General features: G+C 55.9%; 2 protein-coding genes across 8 annotated transcripts in view; one reads left to right on the forward strand and one right to left on the reverse strand.

Annotated features, from left to right (window-relative positions):
- CHID1 (chitinase domain containing 1) overlaps nt 1-18,281 on the forward strand; it is a 25,529-nt gene extending 7,248 nt beyond the window's left edge. For both annotated transcript variants that reach the window (XM_051963780.1, XM_051963779.1), the window contains exons 6-13: nt 201-307; nt 6,981-7,042; nt 9,199-9,291; nt 12,299-12,403; nt 12,794-12,949; nt 16,368-16,448; nt 17,141-17,183; nt 18,042-18,281. In XM_051963780.1, the coding sequence (XP_051819740.1) occupies nt 201-307; nt 6,981-7,042; nt 9,199-9,291; nt 12,299-12,403; nt 12,794-12,949; nt 16,368-16,448; nt 17,141-17,183; nt 18,042-18,140 (746 nt within the window). In that variant the 3' untranslated portion in view covers nt 18,141-18,281. The remainder of the gene's footprint in view (nt 1-200; nt 308-6,980; nt 7,043-9,198; nt 9,292-12,298; nt 12,404-12,793; nt 12,950-16,367; nt 16,449-17,140; nt 17,184-18,041) is intronic.
- A 2,635-nt stretch (nt 18,282-20,916) lies between these two features.
- The window catches only part of TSPAN4 (tetraspanin 4), a 45,264-nt gene continuing 42,953 nt past the window's right edge, over nt 20,917-23,227 (reverse strand). For all 6 annotated transcript variants that reach the window (XM_051963791.1, XM_051963788.1, XM_051963793.1 and 3 more), the window contains 3 exons: nt 22,688-22,819; nt 22,317-22,400; nt 20,917-21,583 (listed from right to left, as the gene is read on the reverse strand). In XM_051963791.1, the coding sequence (XP_051819751.1) occupies nt 21,515-21,583; nt 22,317-22,400; nt 22,688-22,819 (285 nt within the window). In that variant the 3' untranslated portion in view covers nt 20,917-21,514. The remainder of the gene's footprint in view (nt 21,584-22,316; nt 22,401-22,687; nt 22,820-23,227) is intronic.

Genomic DNA, 23,227 nt, shown 5'->3' on the forward strand with positions numbered 1-23,227 from the left:
ATGTACATCCATGGATTTCCTTTTGGGAAGATTGCCTGGAGCATCGCAGGGGCCCAGTATTGCTCTCCCTTCTCCTCCAGCATCTTCCCTTCACTTCTTCTCCCTGGTCTTCCGTCCTCCCATTTCTGCCCCCCAAATTCCCCCCACCGGGTAAGGCCTCCCACAGTGGGTCACCCTCCTCACTGGCACATCCTTTGCAGTGCCTCGTATCCTGTTTGACAAGTGGACCCGGGATGACTACAAAAGCTTGTTTACCAGTGAAGATGAGATAGAAGAGCTGGCTAAGATCTTGATCCAGGTGGCAAAGGTAGGTCTGCCAGGGTGCCATTCAGGCGGCTCCTTCTGATTACGTCCTGCTGGGAGGGGGACGGTGGTGGTTTGGCTCCGACCAGCCACATGCTCCCGCCTCTTTAGTGGATTCTCTTGCTGGGTGGCCACTTCCTGTTTACTTCCTCAGAACGGCAGATGCTTTTCCCGTGTTTCCTCGGTGACTTCCCCGAGATCTGAGGACACTTGACCGTGAGGTCTGAGAGTGTGGGTTCGGGAACGGGGCTCTCTGGCAACTTCTGGTCAGGAATGCCTTCCCAAGGGCTCAGGATGGGTGCTTTTCTGGCACCCAGAGCAAAGAGCAGCCAGCACAGGGAGGTTCCCAGAGGCTCTGGGGCCAACCTCCCCAAGACCGACTCCTTTAGCAGGCTTGAAGGTCAGATGTGAAACTGAAAAGCCCATCCTGCTCTGATCCTGATACGTGATACAAAATGTCCCAAACCTTTAGCTTCGGGACGTCTCCAGCTCTTTGCCAGCTGCTCTTGGGAGGAGTCACTCTGGCTGAGAATCTCACAGCTGGCCCAAACCTCTAAGGCCCACCTTCCACCCAGTGCTGCTCAAGAGCCTGATTTCTGGGGAAGGGGAGCCAAGATGGCAGAGTAAAGGAAGGAGTCCCCCGGAGGAAGGCGTTCCCCTCCAAACTCTTCCCTCCACCCGCACTTAATAGTATTTTATTTTTTCCAATTCCATGTAAAGATCGTTTTCAACGTTTATTCCTTTTATAAGATCTTGAATTCCAGAATTTGTTCTCCCTCCCTTTCTACTGTCGTCCTCAAGATGGCAAGCAATCTGCTCCAGATTATACCGAAGCCTTTAAGAGTAACTCCTCAAATGGAATTCTGGAGGAGCAGAACCAAGAAGAGGTCAGGGGAAAGTCAGCCCAGGACAATTTAGGACGTTGGGGTAGTGATCATACCTGGAGCCTAGCACAGGCCACCGAGGCACCAGCAGCAAGCCTTGAAGGCAGTTCATCAGTGACAGTAACAGATTTGGGAGCTCACAGTCTACAGATAGCTGATCAGAAGGAGATTACATGGGACCCTCTGCTGGCAATGGGTGCAGAATCCTGTTGCATTGCTCATATACAGTTCTGGGTCACAGTCCCAGAGCTAAGAGAACTGCCAGCTTATTAGCTCTTATGGCCACAGGGCTGCAAGGTCACTGTTCCAGAGTAGAGAACAGTGCTTGTGGTGGCTCACAGACCAGGCCACAGGCCAGGAGAGCAGCGATCACACTTCTCTATACCTTAAAAGAGCTGAAAACATTTGTCTTTGCCTTAAAAGAACTAAAAACCTTCAGATCCCCTTAATACAATCCCACCTTTCACCAGCTCTGAAAACAGCAGTGAAAAGGCCTAAAGCATGGAACAGTGACCCCTTGATCTTGGGAGAAAAGCCCAACTTTTTTTTTAAGGAAGATATGTCAAGAAATAAAGGGAAAATGAGCAAAGTCGAAAAGAACTTGACCATAGAGAGTTACTAGAGTGCCAGAAAAGATCAAGACAGAAACTCAGAAGACAATGAAATCAAAACTGCCTGCAAAGCTTCAGAGAAAAATGTGAATTAGTTAGACCAAAAAGAATTCCTGGAAGCCCTCAAAAAAGGATTTTTTAATTTAAATAAGAGAGAAAATGGGAAATTGGGGGAAAGAGATGTGTGTCACAAGAAAATTATGAAAAGAAAGTCAGCAGGAGGCACAGACACACACATATAAACATGGAAGAAAATAACACCATAAGTAATAGAAATGGCCAGTTTGGTAAAAGAGACACAAAAATCCACTGAAGAGAAAAACTTCTTAAAGAACAGAATTGGCCAAGTGGAAAAAGATGTACAAAAGCATACTCAAGAGAATAATTCCTTTAAAACTGGAATGGGGCAAGTGGAAGCTTGCATCTGTGAGATTATCAAGTGATGAAACAGCCAAAAAATGAAAAAAGAAAAGAAAATGTTAAATATTTCATTGGGAAAACAACTGACCTAGAAAATAGATCAAGGAGAGTTAAGTTAAAAATTATTGGATTACCTGAAAACCATGTTTAAAAAAAAAATCAAAGAATCTGGACATCATATTTTAAGAAATTATCAAGGAAAACTCTCCTGATATGCTAGAACCAGAAGTAGAAATGGAAAGAATCCCCCAGTCCACCTCCTGCAGGAGAGCCCCAAATAAAACCCCCCAAGAATATTATCGCTAAACTCCAGACCGCTCCAGTCAAAATAATAATATTGCAAGTAGCCAGCCAGAAACATTTCAAATCACCATGGAGCCCCAGTCAGGATCACACAAGATTTAGCAGCTTCTCTTCATGGGGCTTGGATTATGAAAATGAATATTCAGTGGAATAGAGCATTCCTGATGAAAAGACCAGAGCCAAATGGACAATTTGATTTCCATATATTAGACTAAAGAAGCATAAGAAGGTAAACTACAAAGAGAAATCATGAGGGACTCAATTAGATTAAACTGTTTCCATCCCTACATGGGAAGATGATACTTGAAACTCTTAAGAACTTTTTCGTTATTAATTAGGAGTATATAAATTGAAGGCATGGATATGAATTGATTATGATGATTTCCAAAAAGTAAAATTAAGGGGTGAGGAAAAGCATTGGGAGAAGAGGGAAATTCTAGAGGTAGAATGAGGTAAATTATCTCGTATAAAAGAGATGTGAAAGGAATAGTTTTTACAGTAGAGAAGAAGAGGTAGAGGAGGTGGGAAAGTAACATTTGAACCTTACTCTCATTGGAACTGGCTGAAAGAGAAAATACCAAACTCTTCAGTTGAGCAAGAACTTTGCCTTGCTCTTGTTATAAGAAAGTAGGGAAGGGAGGATGGCAAGAGAAGAGGGGGATGGTAGAAGGGAGGGCATATTGGAAGAGATGATGGTCAGAAGCAAAACAGTCTTGAGGAGGGACAGAGTAAAAAGGGGGAGGGGGGAGAGAGGAGAGAGAGAGGAGGATAAACAGGGCAGGGAATAAAATAGAGGGAAATACATAGTAGTCATAATTGAATGTACACTATACTAGTGAGAGACCTCAATTTTCTCTTTCCAGAACTAGATAAATCTAACTAAAAAATTGTATATGGTCACAGACAGTGGGGGAACTCTGGGTGAGGTATAAGACCCTCCAGCCCAGAGGGAACTTGTTGACAATGTCTGGTTCAGCTCCCCATCTCCCTTCAGGGCTTTCAGCCTTCCTGAGAAGTCAGGGGGCAGTGATAACCTGTGTGGTAATTGATGCTGAGTGATACCAGGTGGCAAACTACATACAATAGCCAGTTGTTTATGTGGTCCCACGTGTGCAGTATATACTGGGCGCATGCCCAGTGTTTTTGTTACACAAGGATATGGGGGTATAAAAAGGAGAAAGTCCTTGAAATAAACGGACTCCATTTTCCCACCATCCTTGGGAGTCCCTCCTCATCACTTCTCCACTAGGAAGGTATATTTTAATCACCCTGGCGTGGGGGCTCTAGAAAGCAGGCACAACAAAAATTAAACAAGAAGAAAGTTAAGGAGGTGAATAGAATTTTTTAAAAGTAAGCTAAGGTAGACCTCTAGATGTAATTGAACGGGAATAGAAGGAAATACACCTTTTTCTCAGTAGTACACCTGTACAAAAATTCGTTCTATATAATGCATAGAAACCTTATAGAAAAGCAGAAATAGTAAATGCATCCTTTTCAGATCATAATGCAATAAAAATTACATACAATAAAGATCCATGAAAGTACAGGTAAAAAATTATTTGGAAACTAAATAATCTAATACCATCAGAAAGCATTATCTATAACAGGTAAACTAGAATAAGATCGTGTTAAGATCGGGGTGAAATAAGTATTTCCATTATCATGACTATTGTTCAGTATCATATTAAAAATGTTAGTGATAGGCAATAAAGTAATTACAAAAAGGAAATTGAAGAAATTAGAACCCATAATGAGGAAACAAAACTTATTACTCCTTGCAGATGGTATGTTTAGAGAATCCTAGAGAATTAATTAAAAAGTAGTTGAAATAACAATTTCAGCAAAGTTGAAGGATTTCAAATAAACCCATATAAATCATCAGCATTTCTACATATGACCAACAAAGTCCAACAGCAAGAAAGAGAAAGAGAAATTCCACTGGAAAAAAATGGAGACAGCCAGATGATACAGTGGACAGAGTATTGAGCCTGGAGTCAGAAAGATGAATCTTCCTACCTTCAATTCCAGCCTCAAACACTTAGCTATGTGACTCTGTGTAAGTCTCCCTGCTCGCCTCTATTTTTCATCTGTAAAATGGGCTGGAAGAGGAAATGGCTACCGTTCTGCCAAGAAAACCCCAAATGGATTCACAAGGAGTTAGACAGAAGTGAAAAAGACTAACAGTAACAAAAGGCAATTTAAAATACTGGGGAGTCTGCCCGCCAAGACAAACCCAGGAGCTCTATGAAACAATCACAAAACACTTATCTTCACAAATATAATCAGATCTAAACAATTGGGGAAATTTTAAATGCCAATGGGTAGGCTAAGCCGATTTAATGTCAAATCTTATTCAGTGTCATTCTAATCAAACTACCAAAAAATTATCCTATAGCACTAGAACAAATAACCATTCATCTGAAGAACAAAAGGTTAAACATATCAAGACACTCAATGGGGAAAAAATGTGAAAGAAGGTGACCCAGCAGTACCAGATTTTAAACTATAAAGTGGTACTCACCAAAACAATCTGGTATTGCACAAGAAATAGAGGAGGAAATCAGTGGAACAGTGGAGCACAATAATCGAGTGTTTGATGAATACAAGGATCCAAGCTTTATGGACAACAATTCAACATTTGTCAAAAATTGCTGGAGAAACTAGAAAGTAGTTTGATAAAAACTAGGTATAGATCAATATTTTACTTTATATATCAAGATAATTTCAAAATGGGTACATGATATAGACATACAGGGTGATAAACAAATTAGGGGATCAGTGGATGAGGGAAAAATTTATGACAAAACAGGAGTGTTGTGAAAGAAAAATAGATAGTTTTGATTATAGTGCACTAAAAACTTTTTGCACAAATAAAACTGTTGCAACTGTGATTAAAAGCAAAGCAACAAACTGGGGAAAAATTTTACAGCAAATTTCTCCAACTGGGGCCTCATTTATCAAGTACAGAGAACTAAGTCAAATCTATAGGAATACAAGAGGACCTGAGTTCAGACATTTACCTGTATGATTCTGGGCAAGTTACTTAGATATAAGAGAAAGGAAGGAAGGAAGGAAGGAAGGAAGGAAGGAAGGAAGGAAGGAAGGAAGGAAGGAAGGAAGGAAGGAAGGAAGGAAGGAAGGAAGGAAGGAAGAAGGAAGGAAGGAAGGAAGGAAGGAAGGAAGGAAGGAAAAAAGAGTAGGTAATTTTCAGAAGGAAAAAAAGCAAGTCTATTTATAGCCATATTTAAAAATATTCTAAATCACTATTGATCAGAGAAACACAAATTAAAACAATTCTGAGGTACCAATTCACATTTATCAGATTGACTAGTATGATAGAAAAGGAAAATGACGATGTTTTAGAGCATGTGGAGAAATCCTGATCATTCTGATGAGCAATTTGGAACTATGTCCATAATGCTAGAAAACTCTGAATACCGTTTGATCCAGAAATAGCAAGTTGCTATCCCAAAAAGATTAAAAGAAAAAAAGTTTCAAAAAATATGTACAAAAATATTGATAACAGCTCTCTTTGAGGAGGCAAAGAATCTGGGATTAAGGGGATGTCCATACGTTAGGGAATGGCTGAACAAGTTCTGGTTTGTGACTGTGATTGAATACTGTAAGAATTGATGAGCAGAATGCTTTCAGAAAAACCTGGTAAGAGTTTGGAGTTCAAATTAAAAAAAAAATATATTAAAAATTGTTTTTATATGGAATTGGAAAAAATATTTTTAAAAAATTTAAAAGGGCCTGATTTCCATGGAAGAGTACATGGGAGCATATCTAGGGGGGAGGGCTCTGTTCAACTTGCTGGTAACCTGCACAAACTTGTGGAGTGTGAAAATATGCTGTTGGAACCCTTCAGCAGTGCTGTCCTCAGAGCTATTAAAGACTTCTGACTGAGATCCCTTTTTGAGCCTGGTTAGTACCCCCACCCCCACCTCCTACCTTCCCCCTCCCCTGACTGTGGAGGTTTCTATTCTCCCCTCAACACAGTATGCCCTTGAGCCCACTGCTGGATGCCACTGCCAGACCCTGTCGCCTTTTATGGGACCTTGCCCACCATTCAGGCCTTTAAGGTCACAGTGTCAGCTACAAAGGAAAAAGAAGGGGGGGGGGGATGGAAATAAACCAAGGCACCTGGGTTAAATTCCTGCTTATTGGGAGAGAGAAGTATGGCAGCCGAGAGAGCAGGTATCAGCGGCCTCAGCTCGAGGCTCTGAAGGCTTCTAGACCCCTCCAGCTGCCGATCCCATGGTAGGAGGAGGCCCATGGTTGAGACGTGTTCAGATGCAGGCTCTTAGCATTCCTGGCTAGTGAGTGACTTGTTAGAGGTGGGGAGGAACCCAAGTTGGTGTGGCTGCTCAACTACTTTAGGGTTTGCTCAAGAGAACTGCTGCCATCTTCCCAGATGCATTCCCAGGGAGAGAGCTGTTCATCTCCTTCTGTCTTTCAGAATAAGCACTTTGATGGCTATGTATTGGAGGTCTGGAGCCCCTCTTTGCAGGAGCAGCAAAAGTGAGTGGGAACATGGATGCCAAGGGGTTACTCTCAGGTAGCAGTCTCAAGGGTTTCTGTCTTGGGGTAAATGACAGGGGGTTCTGCCTGGGGGTTACTATCAAGGGTTCTGTCTTGGGGTAAATGACAGGGGGTTCTGCCTGGGGGTTACTATCAAGGGATTTCTGCCTTGGGGTGAATGGCAGGGGGTTCTGCCTGGGGGTTACTATCAAGGGATTTCTGTCTTGGGGTAAATGACAGGGGGGTTTACCTGGGGTTTATGGCTGGGGATTTCTGCCTGGGGGCTAATGGCAGGGGAGTCCTAGCACAGGGTGATTCTGGTTCAGCAGGAAATGGAATTGTCTTACTTCAATGGTGGACTCAACTAGGAAGTCCTCAAGGAGGCTGGGAGAGGCCCGAAGCAGAGGTCTTTCAGGCCCTTAAAGTCTCTTCAGGGGGTCTGCCTAAGCCCAGCTCTGGGCTGGGAGCTGGGGTTGCTCAGAAGGAGCTGTTGGGGAAGGGGGTGGAAACACCCGCATGGCTTTCTCTGCTCGTTACTTTTGTTGTAAAGCTGCTCACCTCTGAGAGCAAAACAAAAGGAAGGAGATTGAAGGTATGAAGGAAGATGAGAGAAGCCCCTCTGCTAGGCAGCCATACTTGGTGCCAGTTACTGTGGCAGCTGTGGCAAGGAGTGGAAATGATCAAGGAAAAGGTACCATGGTGGTGTCTTCTGGGACATCTTTGTCAGCATCACCCCCCCCCCCCAGTCATTATAGAGCCAAGGCTAGTTCCAGTTTTACTATTAGGGTTAGTGGCTGCCAGAGTAGAATAGACCCGAGCCGGAGCCCAGAAGAGCTGCAGAAACCCTGAGTGAGAACCTTTGGGTTCATTTCCTGGGGATGCTGTTAGGGGGGTTTGGAGGCAGTGCAGCATAGCAGTGAGAACACATGCCTCAGGTCAGGAAGACTGGGATTGACCCTGGGCATCCATCCTCTCCACCTACAAAGAGATCATTTTAGTCAAGTGCTTTGCCCGTCTTCCAAGCAAGAGGACCGGGGACGGCTAAAGCCCGAGGCCTGCTGGGAGCACTCCTCAGACAGAAAAAATAGACCCTGCCACTGCCCTGCTGGGCGCGCCTTAGGGGCTGAATGCCTTTAGCATCAAATAGGCTTGCCTATGAAAGGAGACATGGGGGCCTCCCCACTTGAGCTCCCTCTTCCCTTTCACAGTCTGTGCCTGAGAAATCTGTCAGGCTGACAGACAGACGTGTGCTCAGACGGAGACGGGGAAACAGACGGAGACGGGGAAATGGACGGATGGACAGGGAAACAGACAAATGGACGGGTAGACAGACATACACAGATGGAGACGGGGAAATGGACGGATAGACAGACATGCTCAGATGGACGGATGGACGGATAGACAGACATGCTCGGACGGACGGGTGGACGGGTAGACAGACATGCTCGGACGGACGGGTGGAGAGACCAGTGGATACGCAGACTACCAGCCGGCCAGAAAGAGTGTATGCTAAGTGCGTACTTAAGAGCCTGCGCCAAGTACTCGTCAGGGACACAGCTTCGAGGGTTCAGAAGGTAGTTTCCCATTTTCCTAGATTCCAATAGGGGAGGAACTGGAAGGTGTTTGTATAGTGGTTTGTGTGGGTGTGTATATATATGTGTGTGCCCGTGTGCATGTGCGTGTGTGTGTGTCATAACAGATGCCGCGTCCTCTAGGCCGGCCCTTGGCAGGGGCAGCATCTGAACTCGGGGCCAGGGCGCTTTCAGTCGTGCCCAGAATTAATTTTGGGTTGCCAGCGCCCAGCGGAGTTGCAGGCACACAGTTGGTGCTTAATGCTTGCTGGGGAGAGACCCTCCTTAGCTGCTGCAGACTGGAGGCTTTTTTGACTGAGTAGAGAAGCGGCCACCAGAGGGCGCCCGGAGCTGCTTTTCCCTGGGAGCCTCCCTGGAGCTCCAGGAATCCCCCCCGCAGTGGGCAGGGCAGGTCCCTCCCGGAGCCTTTGAAGATGGGCTGTGCCCCCCCCCCCTGGGGCTGCCCCTGCCCAGCACTGACCCCTCTTTTCTGTCTGGTTCTTTTGCAAAGAACCTTGGAGAACCATCTCCTCCTTGGAGAGCGAGGGCCCTTCTGGGCCTCCTGACCTGCCCCCTCTCTTGCAGGGATCTCCTGCACACGCTGACGCACGTGGTGGAGGCCCTGCATCAGGAGCAGCTGATGGTCATCCTGGTGGTCCCGTCCACCATCGTCCCAGGGTGAGTAGAGAGCGCTGGGCCTCTGGGCGGAGCCGCCGAGGATGTTCGGGTGCCCAGGATTGGGGGGCACAGCCTCGGGGCGCGCCTGCTTGGCGCCTGTTAAGGAGGCGCTTCCCTCCAATTGCGAAGACAAGGCCGCCCGGTCTGAAGCGGTTCCAAGAGGATGGGGAGCAGCCTCCGGTGAGGAGGAGGGGCTGAGGAAGACCCTGAGACGCCCTGGAGGTCCCGGCCTTACTTGGGGCTAACCCTTCCCCCACCAAGAGTTCCCCCTTCTTCTCTTCCCCTGTTTGCTTGTTGAGTGAAATGTATTTCCATGCCCAACTCTGTGTATATGAGTGTGTGTGTGTGTGTGTGTGAGTGTGAGTGTGAATGTGTGTGAGTGTGTGTGTGTGAGAGAGTGTGTGTGTGTGTTTGGGTGTGTATGTGAGAGTGTGAGTGTGTGAGAGAGTATGAGAGTGTGTGTGTGAGAGTGTGTGTGGTGTGAGTGTGTGTGTAAGTGTGTGTGAGTGTGAGAGAGTATGTGTGTGTGTTTGGGTGTGTGTGAGAGTGTGAGTGTGTGAGAGAGTATGAGAGTGTGTGTGTGTGAGTGTGTGTGTGTGTGTGTGTGTGTGTGTGTGTGGTGAGTGTGAGTGTGTGTTAGGGCCAATTCAGGTGAGAGGGAGGTTCAGGTATAACCCCCTCCCCGCCCCCGATAGCCGGCTTCAGAAGCCTGGCCTGCACGGGAAGCGCTTTATCCGGGTTTCACCCTTCCCAGGGCGTTGGACACACTAACCCGTCCACGTTCCCCCGTCTCCCGTGCTGGAAAGCCGGAGCTTCTCTGCCTCCATAAAGGCCCCTTTCCTTCCCTGTCGGAGCATCCTCAATTTTTCTGGGCAGGTTCTTCCAGCCCTTATTCAGCGGCAGTACCGCGTTCCAGGTTCTCCACTCCCTTCTGGTGCTGGCTGCTGCGTCATGTGCGAACCCGCCTGAGGCCCCTCGGCTTGTTTGGGGGGAGCTCTGGGTTTGGGCTGGGACGGGCCTGGCAGTTTTCACTTTGGGGGTTTCATTCAGGAGGTGACCAGAGGATCCTTCACACACACATACTCACACTCACACATACACACACTCACAGTCACACTCACACACACACACTCTCATACTCATACACACACACTCACACTCTCTCACACACTCACATTCACACACACACATACACACACAGTCACACTCACACACACATACTCTCACACACTCTCACACTTACACACTCTCTCTCACACACTCACACATACACACACTCACAGTCACACACACACATACTCTCACACACACTCACACTTACACACACTCTCACACACACTCACTCACACACACACACTTACACTCACACAGTCACACACACACACTCTCACACACTCTCTCACACCCGGTGCTCAGAGATCTGGACGGTTTTCTCCGAAGGGTTTTTGAAATCTGAAGTCTCGGTTCTTGTTTTTTCTTTTTTGGGGTCATGGCTTTCCAATGGTTCCACGCTTCTTAACGTTTTCCCTCCTCATCGATGCTTTCAAGGCCAGTGGTTTTTCCTGAGACGCTCCGGCTTTCCTTCTTTCTTTTTCAGTCTGGCCTTAGTTTTGTGTTTTACCTCGGGGAGTCCCTGCTTCCCTTTGGCGCCTTCTCATTTTCAGGGCGTTTGTGCCTGGGCGAAGATCTGTCCCCGGGCGCCGAGCCGAGCTCGTTCCCTTCCCAACCCCGTCCTCGGCTCCCATTGCTCTCCCCTTTCTTCCTCTCCTGCATTCTTTCTGTTTATAGGAAGTTTTCACTTTTTTAAGTCTTTGCTTTTTTCTCGTTTGTGCCAGTCTGTGGTTTCAGGCTTTGCTTGGGGACATTTGGGGGTCATTCCCTCCTGCATCTGGCCCGGAGCGTCCCTGTCGCCCCGGGAGTGCTTTCCCGGGGTCTCTGCTCCTTCTCCCGGACCCTTCCTGCACCGGGAGGGCTCCCTGGGCGGCTCCTGCTCCCCTCTCTCTGAGCCAGCTCAGAAATGATCCCAGAGCAGTTCGTGAAAGCTGCCCCCTGCCCCCGTGGTGACGTGCTGCACCGGCCCCCCTCCGCCAGCAGGGGGGCGACCGCGGGCTTGCCTCTGGTCAGGGAGTCCCTGGCCCGGTGTGTGAGAGACAGACACACAGACAGAGCCAGAGGGCGTTTCCCTGGCTCTGCCCCTTGTGTGGCTCATCCAGAAGGGAGGGCGGCAGAGCCTGGCACGGCCTGTAATTGCTTCTGTGCGGCTCCCTTGTGAGCCGCCAAAATCAGTTTGCAGCAGGTGGGGCTTCCAGAGCGGGTCCTGCCGCCCTGGGCGTTGCCTGTGCCCCCCCCCGCACGCCCCCTCTGCCCCCCGGGGGCCACGCCTGGCTGAGCCGCCCTGGAGATCTCCTTTGGGGAACGGAGCCGGACCGTTGCTGGCTGCCTGTCACTGGGGCCCGCGGGTGCCCCTGGGGAGCTGCAGACCCCCCAACCACTCGGGACCCCCCGAAAAGAGCTCCTGTTTATGTGGCTCCGAGATGTCAGCACTTACTGTTTAATGTCAAAATTAGCCTTAGCCACACCGTGGGGGAGGGGCAGCGTGGAGGATGCAAGGGCCCCCGCTCGGACTTCTGGGAGGGTCCCCATGGAGGCTGGCTGCCCCCCAGTTGGGGGAAGGGCCTGGGGGAGGGTGCAAAGGCCCCCAGCCAGGACTTGGGGGAAGGCCAGCTGTCCCGGGGGAGGAGCCTCTGATGATGACAGCAGGAACTTGGGGTGTCCCTGTGCCCCCAGACTCAAAGGGAAAACGGCTTCTGGCAGAGGAGAAGCCACTTTGTCAGGGGCCCCCAGGAGCGCGTGGGGGGCCGGAGGGTTCGGCCTGGTGTCCAGCAGCCCCCGTGGGCCAGGGCGCTGCGAGGCTCCGCTTGCGGATTGGCCGGCAGGCTGCTGGCTCCCAGGGGCCCGGGAGGGAAGGCCCGGAGTGGCCCTTGTGACGCCCTGGCCGTCTTTGCAGGAAGGACCACCTGGGGATGTTTACCAAAAGGGCCTTTGACCATCTGGGCCCCATAATCGACGGCTTCAGCCTGATCACCTACGACTATTCTGCTGCTGCTGAAGCGTGAGTAGCCGTGGGCAGGGCCCTGGGGGTCCCCTGGGGCTGCCCCTTCCTCCCCTGGCGCTGAGGGGCGTACTCGGGGGTGTCCCCCTGGGGGGCCCGGCCCAAGGCTGGAGAAGGAGGAGGGCCGTGTGGAAACGGGCCTGGGGCCTCTCCCCCCCCGGGGCCTCTCCCCCCCCCGGGGCCTCTCCCCCCCCCGGGGCCTCTCCCCCCCCCCGGGGCCTCTCCCCCCTGGGTTCTCAGGAACAGAAGTGTGAGCCCCCCCCCATTGGTGCGGCCTTCCTAGTAGCCGGACCTGGCTCAGCAGGTGCCGCAGGCCAGGGGGGGTCAGGGTCTCCGGGGACGTCCCCAGGAGGGTGCAGAGGCCTCTTTCTTCCTCCCCTCTTGCCTTAGGCCCGGCCCAAATGCGCCTCTGTCCTGGGTCCGAGATTGTGTCGAGATCCTCGATCCAGACTCCAAGTGGCGAGAGAAGATTCTGCTGGGCCTCAACTTCTACGGCATGGACTTCTCCGCCACCTCGGACTCGCGGGAGCCGATCCTCGGGGACAGGTGAGGCCGCCGCGTGCGGGAGCCGGCCTGTGAGAGCGGGGGGGAGGGGGGCTCCGGCCCTGTGAGAGCGGGGGGGGGGGGCTCTGGCCCTGTGAGAGGCGCAGCCCACGGCCCACCCGCCTCAGCCTGCTGCTGGGCCCACCGGCTTCCGTCTGCCGGGCCCGCCCTGCTCCCCTCCGCTGCCTCCCAGGACCAGCTTTGGACTGAGGGGCGGGGCTGCGCGCTGGCGCTGCCGGGCAGGGGCTCTGCTCCCAGAGTTAGGTCGTCACCAGGGACAGCGGGGACTGACCGGTCCCAGAAATGCAGATTAGATTCGACAATGAGGCCGGGCCGCGTCCTCCCTTCCTGGCAGAGGCTGGTTAAACGTTTACCGCCTCCCGTTGCCGCTAAGCCCCTTCCGTGCTCGCACTGTCCCCATGGCTCCCTGGAGGCGCTTAACCTTTTTTCCCATCACATGAATGGCTTAATTTTTTCTAGCTCGTTAAGTCACGTTCCGGCAGCTGCGTCGCTCGGCGCTGGATAAACAGTCGCCGCTGTGGCTTTTATCCCGCTGGCTCGGCCTGTCCTCGGACGGTCGGCTTCTCCGGCTGATTTGCTCCCAAGGTTCTGTCTGGGCTCATTAAGGCTCCTGAGGGTGTCTTGGTAGATCCCGGCGCTTCCCACCTCCTCCCGACAGAGCTGGCGGGGCTTGTGTCCTGGTGAAGGTTGCTGCTTGTGCCGAGGGGTTTCTCGTGGCCTCTCCAGGCTTCTCTAGGCCAGGGCTCCGGGGGCTCCACTCTGGGCCTCGGGGGCTCCACTCTGGGCCTGGGGGGCTCCACTCTGGGCCTGGGGGGCTCCACTCTGGGCCTGGAGGGCTCCACTCTGGGCCTGGGGGGCTCCACTCTGGGCCTCGGGGGCTCCACTCTGGGCCTCGGGGGCCTCCACTCTGGGCCTGGGGGGCTCCACTCTGGGCCTCGGGGGCTCCACTCTGGGCCTCGGGGGCCTCCACTCTGGGCCTGGGGGGCTCCACTCTGGGCCTCGGGGGCTCCACTCTGGGCCTCGGGGGCCTCCACTCTGGGCCTGGGGGCCTCCACTCTGGGCCTCGGGGGCTCCACTCTGCGCCTCGGGGGGGCTCTCCAGAGCTGGCAGCAGGGGTGGGGGCAGCTGCCTCCCCTGGGGACTAGGACCACCCCCCCGCTTCTGTTGTCTCTTCCCCTGCCTCTGTGCTCTCCCAGGTCTGGAGGCTCAGGCCCTTTCTTAGGAGCTTTTCGTGGTGCTGCTCCTGCCTCTGCTCCCAGCATCTTGGGGCAGCCTGCAGGGCTTTATACCTGCCCCGGGCCCCCCAAGACCCCGGCTGCCTGGGGGGCTGGCCCACGAGGTGCCGGGACGGTGTTTGTGGGAGGGGCTGGAGGAGGTGCTCGCCGTGCTCTTCCTGAAGGTCGTCTGCAGTCCCTGCGCAGGAGCCCAGGTGCCAGCTCAGCAGGGCCGCCTGCCAGGCCGGCGGGCGGGCGTAAACAGCTCGGGGCCTCGGAGACACACTCATACTTCAGCTGCCCAAGCGGGGTCTCCGGGCCGAGGACCTGCCACCGGCCCAGAGCAGGGTGGGGGAGAGGGCGAGGGCCTTCGTCCTCCTTGTTCTGGAGACGGCTGCCCCCAGACTGTCCCGAAAGGTCCTTCGAAAGCAGAAGGGAGAGACCCCGGGATGAGCAAATGAGATCTCCCTTCTGGCGGCTTTTCAGGCCCTTTGCCCATCTTGCTGTGGAAGGGGGTGCTTTGTTTTCTTGAAATGTGAAATCTAAGCTCAGTCCTTTAATCGTGGCTTTCAGATGGTCCAGTGATTCCTAAGTAATCTCTCTTCAGTCTTTTCCAGTTCAGTCGTTCCCTCCCCACCCCAGGAGATTTTTTTCATTCAATTTCCTTCAGTCTGTTGACTTTGTTTTTACTGTGTCTTCATGTCTCATGAAGTCATTAGTTTCTATTTGGCCAAATCGAGTTTTCAGAAGTTAGCTTTTTCACTGACGTTTCACACCTAAATCTCCTTTTAGAGACGAGCTCCTAATGCTCTCATTTGGTTTAAAAAAAATTTTTTTTGCTCTTTTAAAAATCCAAAACTTTCTTGAGCTCTTCTGTTTCTTGCTGAGTTTGTGTCCCATCTGAAGTTTGTTCCGAGGCTTCGCTCGTCGATGTTTTCGAGCCGTCCTTCTGAGTTTGCGGCTCGCTTCCCGGGCGCTGCAGTAGCTCTTTGTGGCCGGGCGCTTTCTTTGCTCAGTCTTCAGCCTCCTTCCTGACATCGGCTTTGATGTGGGTGCTGGGCTTTGACTCCTTCTCAGGGAGGGTCTGGTCTGCATTTCAGACCCTCGGGCTGGGGATCTGCAGGTCTTGGATGCCCTTGGGAAGGTTGGGGTACCGCGATAACAGCGCTACTGCCAAAAAGCTTCCTGGGGGCTGCTGGGCGCGCGGCCGAGCCCCCCCCCCCCCAGCCAGCGGGCGTCCCTGCTCTCCGGCCCCTTCCTCTCCCAGCAACGTCCCATAAATTCATCTTGAACCACTTGTTGGTCCCACCACCCCCACCCGGGCTCTTTAAAGAAACCTCTGGGTCTTTCCCACAGTGGGGAGGGCAGGGGAGGGGAGCATGTGGCGGCAGTGGAGGCAGAGCTGCCCCTACCAGGCCCGTGCTCGGAGCACCGGGGGCACTCGGTCCGGAGCCCTGGGGTCGGCCGGAGGCAGGAGCAGGAGGGGGAAGGGCACCAAGGCGCTCCTGGAGGGCAGTCCTTGTCCACAGTGATGTCCTTGGCACAAACAGCAGGCAGCAGAATTGGGGAGGGGGCCTTCGGCCTTAAAAGGGAGATGGGACCCGAGACCTCCCCACATTCCCCCCATCATTGGCTGGTGCTCAATTTCCCGGCCCCAGAAAATGCTTCATTTGCCGTTCAAGGGACGTTCTTTTGTCTAAATCTGACTTTAGGCGACTAGAGCTCGAACCCAGAACGTCATCCTGACCTCGGTAACTCTGGGAATACCCCACATTGGCTCTGAGGATTCAGGGGTTCCCTCAGGTCCCGGAACCACCCAGAATATCTGGGGTTATCACCCCCATTTGCGGTCCCCCCACATTTATTTGCATTCACTGATCTCCATCTACTTTGTTTACAAGTTGTGCTGGAGCGAGCGAGTGTGTGAGTGTGTGAGACAGAGCACCTGTGAAGAAAGATGGGGGGGGCCTGTGTGAGTGGGCGCTCACCCCCTTGTCCTGTTCTCTTGGATGTTTTATAGGGCCCGCCCCCCTCCCCCCCCAGCAAGGGCTTGGGCAGGGCGGCTCCCCGGGGATGGGGGGGAGGGGGGCTGCTCTCCTCAGCAGGAGGAATCTTGGGCCTGCCCCAACCCACCCCAGCCCCGGCTCTGCCTGACGCCCTTTGGGGTTTTTTTCCGGCTTCCTCAGGTACATCCGGGTCCTAAAAGATCACAAGCCCAAGCTGCTCTGGCACCAAGAGTTTGCCGAGCACTATTTTGAGTACAAAAGGTGAGCGCTGAGCCCCTGAGTGGTCTGGGGGCTGGGGGGGGGATGGGCATGGGAGGGGGGTCTGGACCTGGAAACCTTTGCCCTCCACCCCCCCCCCCCAGAGCTGCAGGGCTGAGGAGGCATCTGAACCTGAAGCTTCCCAGGCTGGGGTTATGCGGCCCTGTTCTGCTCCCCCTCGGTCTCCCCTTCTCCAGAAGGTCCCTGTGCCCCACGGGCAGGATGGCACCGCATAGGGAGGGATGGCGCCATGCCGGGTGGGAGGGCCGGCCCCTGGAGGACGAAGGCCCGAGCCTTGGGATGCATCCCACAGGGTGGGAACAGCGAGTGCCAGGAAGCCCCAGGAAGCAGCTCGTGCTGGGCAGGCTCATGGGCATCCACAGAGCTGAGTGACCGGCCAAGCCGGAGCCGGGTCGGGGCTCTCGGAGTTTGCTCGCTCTCCTTGACTAGCGTGGGTGGGAGCAAGGACCACAAGGCTGGGGAGAGAGGACTCCCTCACCATGGCCACAGACCCTTTTCCCTTAGTGGGCCTCCAGGCCCTGGGGTTGAGGCCTGGGATTTTAGGGGGCCCGCCTGCAGCAGGGCAAGGTCTGGAGGGTGGAGATCAGGGGGCCTGGCAGCCAGTGGGCCCCTCAGCTTGCACTGGGAAAGTAGCTGGGAAATCCCGCCCCCACACCCCTCCTTGTGTCTTTCAGAAGCAAGAGCAGAAAGCATTTGATCTTCTTCCCAACCCTAAAGGTAGGTTGGTTTGTGCACCTCCCAGAGGCCCTGGGGGCTGGGTGTGAACCCCATGCCCTCCACTGGGGAGCCTGGCCACTCCCCCCGCCCCCGCGGGCTCAGGGGGTTGCAGCTGTGACCCGTGGCCCCGCCCCTGGACCCTTCTGGTCCCCTTCCCCTGCCAGGGCCACTCTCTCTTAGGGCCTGACTTTGCCCATGAGGGCCATTGGTCTCCCCGAGCCAGCATACCCTCGCCCCCCCCCTCCATCTTGGGGAGAGGCTGAAGTGAGAGGCCCGGGCCGTGCTACCCTGTGGGGCCCCGGGTGGTGGATTCTGTGCTTCGCTTGATAGGACCAGAGCATGATCCTGCAAGATACGGGGGCGTGCCAGAATATTGGGGGGCAATGGTAGCCCCCAGCAGCAGCCTCGGCTCCTGGGATTGGCCAGAGGTCCTCCTGGCTCAGCGAGGCGCTGTCTGGGCCGATCGTGCCCTTATCTGGGGCCTCTGCGGGACCAAGGCCTTAAGCACATGGGGATGAGATGGGCCCTCGAGTGACCTGGTTGGACCGACTTGGTTCCCGTTGATTTGGGAGACTTTTAGCTCTTTCCTGTGCGACCTCTGACCAGCAGAGCTGTCCCCCGCTCTCCCACAAAGGGTCCCCGTGGGAAGGACAGGAGCATTTCAGCCTTTTGTAAATTTGCCCTTTAGAGGCCATAAGCTGAGGGCCTTTGTGACTCCAAGCGGGTTCCTCCCCCCCTGGCGCGGGCGCACTCTGCCCACAGAGTGCCAGGCTGCGGGGCCGGGGCCAGCCGGGGGCTCTGCAGAGGCCGTGTGCAGCACAGACCCCGGCAGTGACCGCGAGGTCGCCTCTCTCTCAGTCCATTCAGCTGCGGCTGGATCTGGCCAAGGAGCTGGGCACCGGCGTCGCCATCTGGGAGCTGGGACAAGGCCTGGACTACTTCTACGACCTGCTGTGAGGCCGAGCCGAGCTCCCCGTCCTTCTCACACTGAGCCAGCGTCCTGGGTTGTATTTTTTTTTAAGAATTAGACTTTTGTATGTCATTGGGGGTGACAGGAAAATCTCTGTGGAATACACGTGTCTGGTTCTTTCCTGTCAAGAGTTGGCTCTGGGGTCTCCCTGGGGGCCGGGACCTCTTCTGTCCTGGAACTGAGAGGGAACGAGGGGGGGAGGGGCAGCCCAGAGCCCGGGATCCCCTGGGAACGAGCCTGATGGAAGCTGCTCTGGTAAGTGCTCATTAAAACAGGCAGCTTTCAAAGGCAGCGCCCCCTGGGAATGGGCCTTCCAGGCTGTCCAGACGGCTTGGAAATGCCTGGTTAACCCTTGGCTTCCCAACTGCGGCCGCGCTCCTGCAGGCAAGCCAGCCTCCCCAGGTGTGTTGGCCCCAGCCCTGCCTGGGGATTTCCCAAGAGTCCTTGGGAGAGGGGAGAAGGGGGAGGGGGCCCACAGTCTGCTCTGGGCATCCCGAGCCCTTTCTGGGGGGGCTCCAGTCAGTGAGAGGCTGCCTGCACTTCCTCACCCGGGCACAAGCCCCCTGCATGGGGTGGGGACCCTGCTGTGGGCATCTCTGGGAAGCCCAAGGAGTCTGGAGGGGGGAGGGGAGGACCTTCCATCAGCACCCCGGTCAGCTCCGTGGGACAGCCTGGCCATCCTGAGGCTGGGGGAGGGGAGGACCTTCGTCAGCCCCAGGTCTCTGTGGGAAGCCCAGGGTGTCCTGAGGCTGGAGGAGTTATCAGCACCATGGCCAGCTCTGGGGGAAAGCCTTGTGGGGGAGGGAAGGGGGGAACACCTTCCATCAGCACCATGGTCAGCTCTGGGGGAGGGGAGGATCTTCCGTCAGCACCACGGTCAGCTCCGTGGGAAAGCCTGGCCGGCCTGAGGCTGGGGGAGGGGAGGACCTTCATTAGCCCCAGGTCTGGGGGAGGGAGGATCTTCCGTCAGCACCACGGTCAGCTCCATGAGGACGTCCTGAGGCCGGGGCTGGGAGTGAAGCGGAAGCCCCCAGAGACCCCTGCTCCTCCAGCCGCTTTTTTCTGGCTGGAGGAGTCGGCTGGCCCGGATCCACGGCTGCTTAAAGCCCCACTGATTTCCCGGGCTCCCGTTCAGCGCTGGCAAATGGAGCCTCCCGCCGCCGGGGATTGACTAATGGGCCCTTTGTTTTCCCTCCGACTGGAAGCTCGGGTCCCATTAACGTGAACTCCCTGCCCAGCCGGGAGCCATTTGAAGCTGCTGCGCCCGATTAGCTCCTGGGACCCAAGCCCAAGCCCTGAAGGGCCGGAGAGCAGGAGGGCGTTTGCCGGCCCAGTCCCGGCGGAAGGAGCTGGCCCTCTCTGAGGGGCCCTTCTCCCCCAGACAGCCCTGCCTTGGGACTCCAGACCCCCTCCTGTTTTTCCTCGGACATAGATGGATGCAGAGCTGCCCACGCGCTCCCCCCAGGCCCCCAGCCCCATCCCTGGGCAAGTCTGGAGCCTCAGCTGGGCTCTTCCACAGCGTGGGCAGTGGGCGCCCTGGGCTGAGACAGGGTAAGGGTCGGTGGGGGGGGGCCAGACTCAGGCTCCAGCAGGCCCCCGTGAGCCCTTGGTCCCCAGACCCTGTCCGGGTGACAGGAGGGAGGACAGAAGCGCCCCAGGCACCTGGGACCAGGAGAAAGGAGAGGAGGCCCCGAGCCATCCTGCCCGGACCCTCTGATCCCGGGAGTCCTTCCAGCATCCTGGAGACCCTCCCTGGGGGCAGTCTGACCCCCCGGGCCTGGGAGCAGGGCCCTGCAGGGCTTGATCCCTTTCGTTCCCCTTCTTACTGGGCAGGGGTCGGGTTTGGGATCGATGGGGGACGCAGTGGCCCATGTGTACCTTGGTAATTGGAGGGGGGGGCTTCCCTGCCCCCTCCTAGCTCCTGACCCCTCCATGAGCAAGATCAGCAATTCAGTTTGGTTGGCAGTGCCCCCCCTCAGGCCCAAGGCAACCTGGCAGGGCCCCTCAGCTCCTCAAGTCAGGGAAGGGGCCCCCAGGCAGATGCCTCAGGTCAGGGTCCCCACCGATCCCCAAGGAAAGGCCCTTCCATACTGGGATGGCTGCTGACAGCAACACTGAGACTTCTGGGGACAGAAAGGACCAGCTGCTCCTCCCCCCAGGCAACGGTTCCTTGGAGTCCATTCTGCACCCCCCCAAAAAAGACCCTGCTCCTGCTTAAACCTCTGCACTGACTGGGGCGGGGTGGCCTCCCGGCCTCCCCCAGCTTCAGCCCCATCTCCAGCTCTGGGTCTGGCCCAGCTGGGGTCTAGCCTGGTTCCCGAGGGGCTCAGTGGTCATTACATCAGAGCTCGGGCCGAGGCTAGCCCTCTCAGTTGGAAGAGAATAACCTAGTCCCAGCCATCTGTGAGCCCCGCTCCGGCCCCAGAGTTCCCGACTCCCCGGCCCCCTCCCCACCTCTCGTGCTTCCCTATGCGTACTTTCGGCCCCTCCCCCAGCCCCTGTTGGACCCCCCCCAGGTGGATCCCCATCAGTGACCCAGTCAGCGGGGGAGAGGGAGAGGAGGGGACCCCCGGGCTTGGCCACTTCGAGCCAGAGAGAGTTCTGGGGGCACAGGCTGGAGGCCCTGGCTGGGGAAGGGGCTAGTTCTGTTCTCTTGAATGGTCCCTCTCCAAACGAGTCTCCAGCACGGGGAGACCAGGTCCGAGCGGGGGGCTCCCGGCCCCCAAGACTACGACGGACAGATGGACACGTGGGCACAAGGGCTGCTGCGCACTCACAACGGTTTACTGAAGTCAAGACACATCCGCAAACATAAAGAGGCTCCTGGGTCTGTGAGGGGGCCCCCCGGGGCCGCCCCCAGCCCGAGTCCAGCGCCGAATGTTAAATGGGAGGACTCACCCACCGCGGGGGGGGCACAGAGGGGGCCGCCCCCGAGGCCATGAGGGCAGCAGGGAGGGGGCGCTCTCCTTTCACAGACCCATTCAGGTCCCTCCCCGACCTTAGGGGGCGCCCGCTTGGAAGAGGAGACCCCTCCTGAGTGGGGTTCTGGGGGCAAACAAAAGGAAGGGGGCCCGATGAGCCCAGGGCTGAACCAGTTCCCCGCCATTCCCAGGACAGACTGGCCACATGGCCGACGGGTGTTTCAGGAGGAAAACCCCAAGCGTTCCCGGTCAGTCTGCCCCGGGGGGGGGGGGGGGTCCCAGGCACCCGCCCTCGACCTTGGGGCTTCCTGGGGTTTGGGGGGCTCCGGGCCCCCCAGGGTGAAGCCATTTACAAGGGTAACTAATTAGGGTGAATGAACATGAAGGAAAGTGTTCCCGAGTCCTTTGGAAGGAAAGCAGGGGCGGCCGCAGGCTTGGCTCTACGCACAGTAGGTGTCTGCTTTCACCACTTGGCAATACATGGTCATGGCGAAGGTCAGGCCGAGAATCTACGAGAAACAGGGTTGGAGGGTGAGCTCCCGGGCTCCTTGCTGGCCTCTGGCCCCGGCCCCCCCCTCCTGGGCTTAGTCCCCCTCCCCCGACTTGCCCCCCCCTTCAGTAGTGCCTTCTGTCAGAGAGGAAGGTTCTTGAGGGCAGGGGCCTGGTTTCCTGCCCTTGTCCCCGGGGCTCGCTCAGGGCCTGGCACTCAGTGGTTATTGAGAGCTGACCTCCTGCCCCCCCACATCCAGCCATTCATTTATTCAGCAAACATTTAGGCCCAGGACCCCAGGAGGGCCAAGCAGTGAAGAAACCAGGAAGAAGCTGAGCCCCCACACCCAAATCCCCGGCTGGGGGGCCTGACTCAGTTTCCCCATCTGTAAGGGAGGAGGCTCAGTCCCAGAGCTCTCCAAGGTCCCGGCTCTGAGCTCATGCGGCTCCACCTGCAGTGACTGAGGGAGAAGCAGCTGAGGAAGGGGCTGCCACTCTTGGGTCGGGTTTGGGCCTGGATGGGGGCAGCCCCGGGAGCCAGCTGTTGGGACCTCCCTCCCTGAGGCAGCTTCCCGGCTTCCAGGAGGTCCCCGAGCCGTGGGAGGGCTTTGGGGGGTCCCATAACCCCAGACCAGAGGAAGGTCCAGGTCCGTGGGGGCACGGGCCACAGCCGGAGACCAGCGCCCCCCGCCCCAGGTGTCTCCCGGATCACGTTGGTCCCGGGCGGGCCCACACACCCTCGGGTCAGCTCACCTGCACCAGGGCCGTGCACAGCCCGAAGATCCCCACGGCCAGGAGGTTTTCCTGGAGCCAGATCTTCACTGTCTCGTAACAGGGCTGGAGAGACAGCGAGCCTCAGCTGGGCTCGGCCCCCAGAAGCCCCCCTGGCGGGGACGTCCGAAAACAAACCCTCCCAGTGTGGCGACCTAGAACCTCTCACGGCCCTGCCCCCCACGACCCTGCCAGGATCCAGGCCCCTCCACGGGAGTCCTGGGCCTGGAAGTCGGGGGCAGGAAACTAGGGGTGGGGCCCCCCGGGGACCATGGGACCCTCCCCACCCGGTGAATGGCGTGGTCACTAAGGAGACTCCCGGGGCCGCAGGCCGGGGCTCGCCCTGGACTCACTGCTTTCCACCAGGTGCCCGGAGAGTGGAGCCCACAGCTCTCGCTGAACTCCAGGCAGCAGGAGTCGGGCACCCTCGTGCTGTTGTACACCTCGAACCAGTCTGTGTAGTTGGAGACCCCGCAGCACCGGAACTGGAAAAGCAGAAAGCGGGAGGGACGCGGGGTGGGGGGCTGCCCAGCGCCCGGGCAGCGTCTGCGCCCCTCAGATGCAAGCGCCCCTTGGGCAGTGCCGAGTGCACCTCGTGGAGGGCTTGGGAAACCCTCAGGCTGCCCGACCCCCTCCCCCCGCTGCCCCCACAAGACTACAGAAAGGAAAAACCCTCCGACAGTGTTGATCTCATAACATCAGACGAGCTGCCCAAACAAAACCAATGCAGGTCCTTGGGGGCACAGGCCATAGCCCCCAGTGGGCCAGCGGTCTCGCCCGCACTCAGCTCCCCTCCCCCTTTCCCTCACTTGCTGATCTTCTCTGGCTGGGGCCGGGGGCCGGGGGCGGGGGGGCAAGCCGACATCTGGTGACAAGAGGGGAGCATGGGCGGA

This window comes from Antechinus flavipes, chromosome 6 (genome assembly GCF_016432865.1).
Source record: "Antechinus flavipes isolate AdamAnt ecotype Samford, QLD, Australia chromosome 6, AdamAnt_v2, whole genome shotgun sequence".
Taxonomy (NCBI): Eukaryota; Metazoa; Chordata; class Mammalia; order Dasyuromorphia; family Dasyuridae; genus Antechinus; species Antechinus flavipes.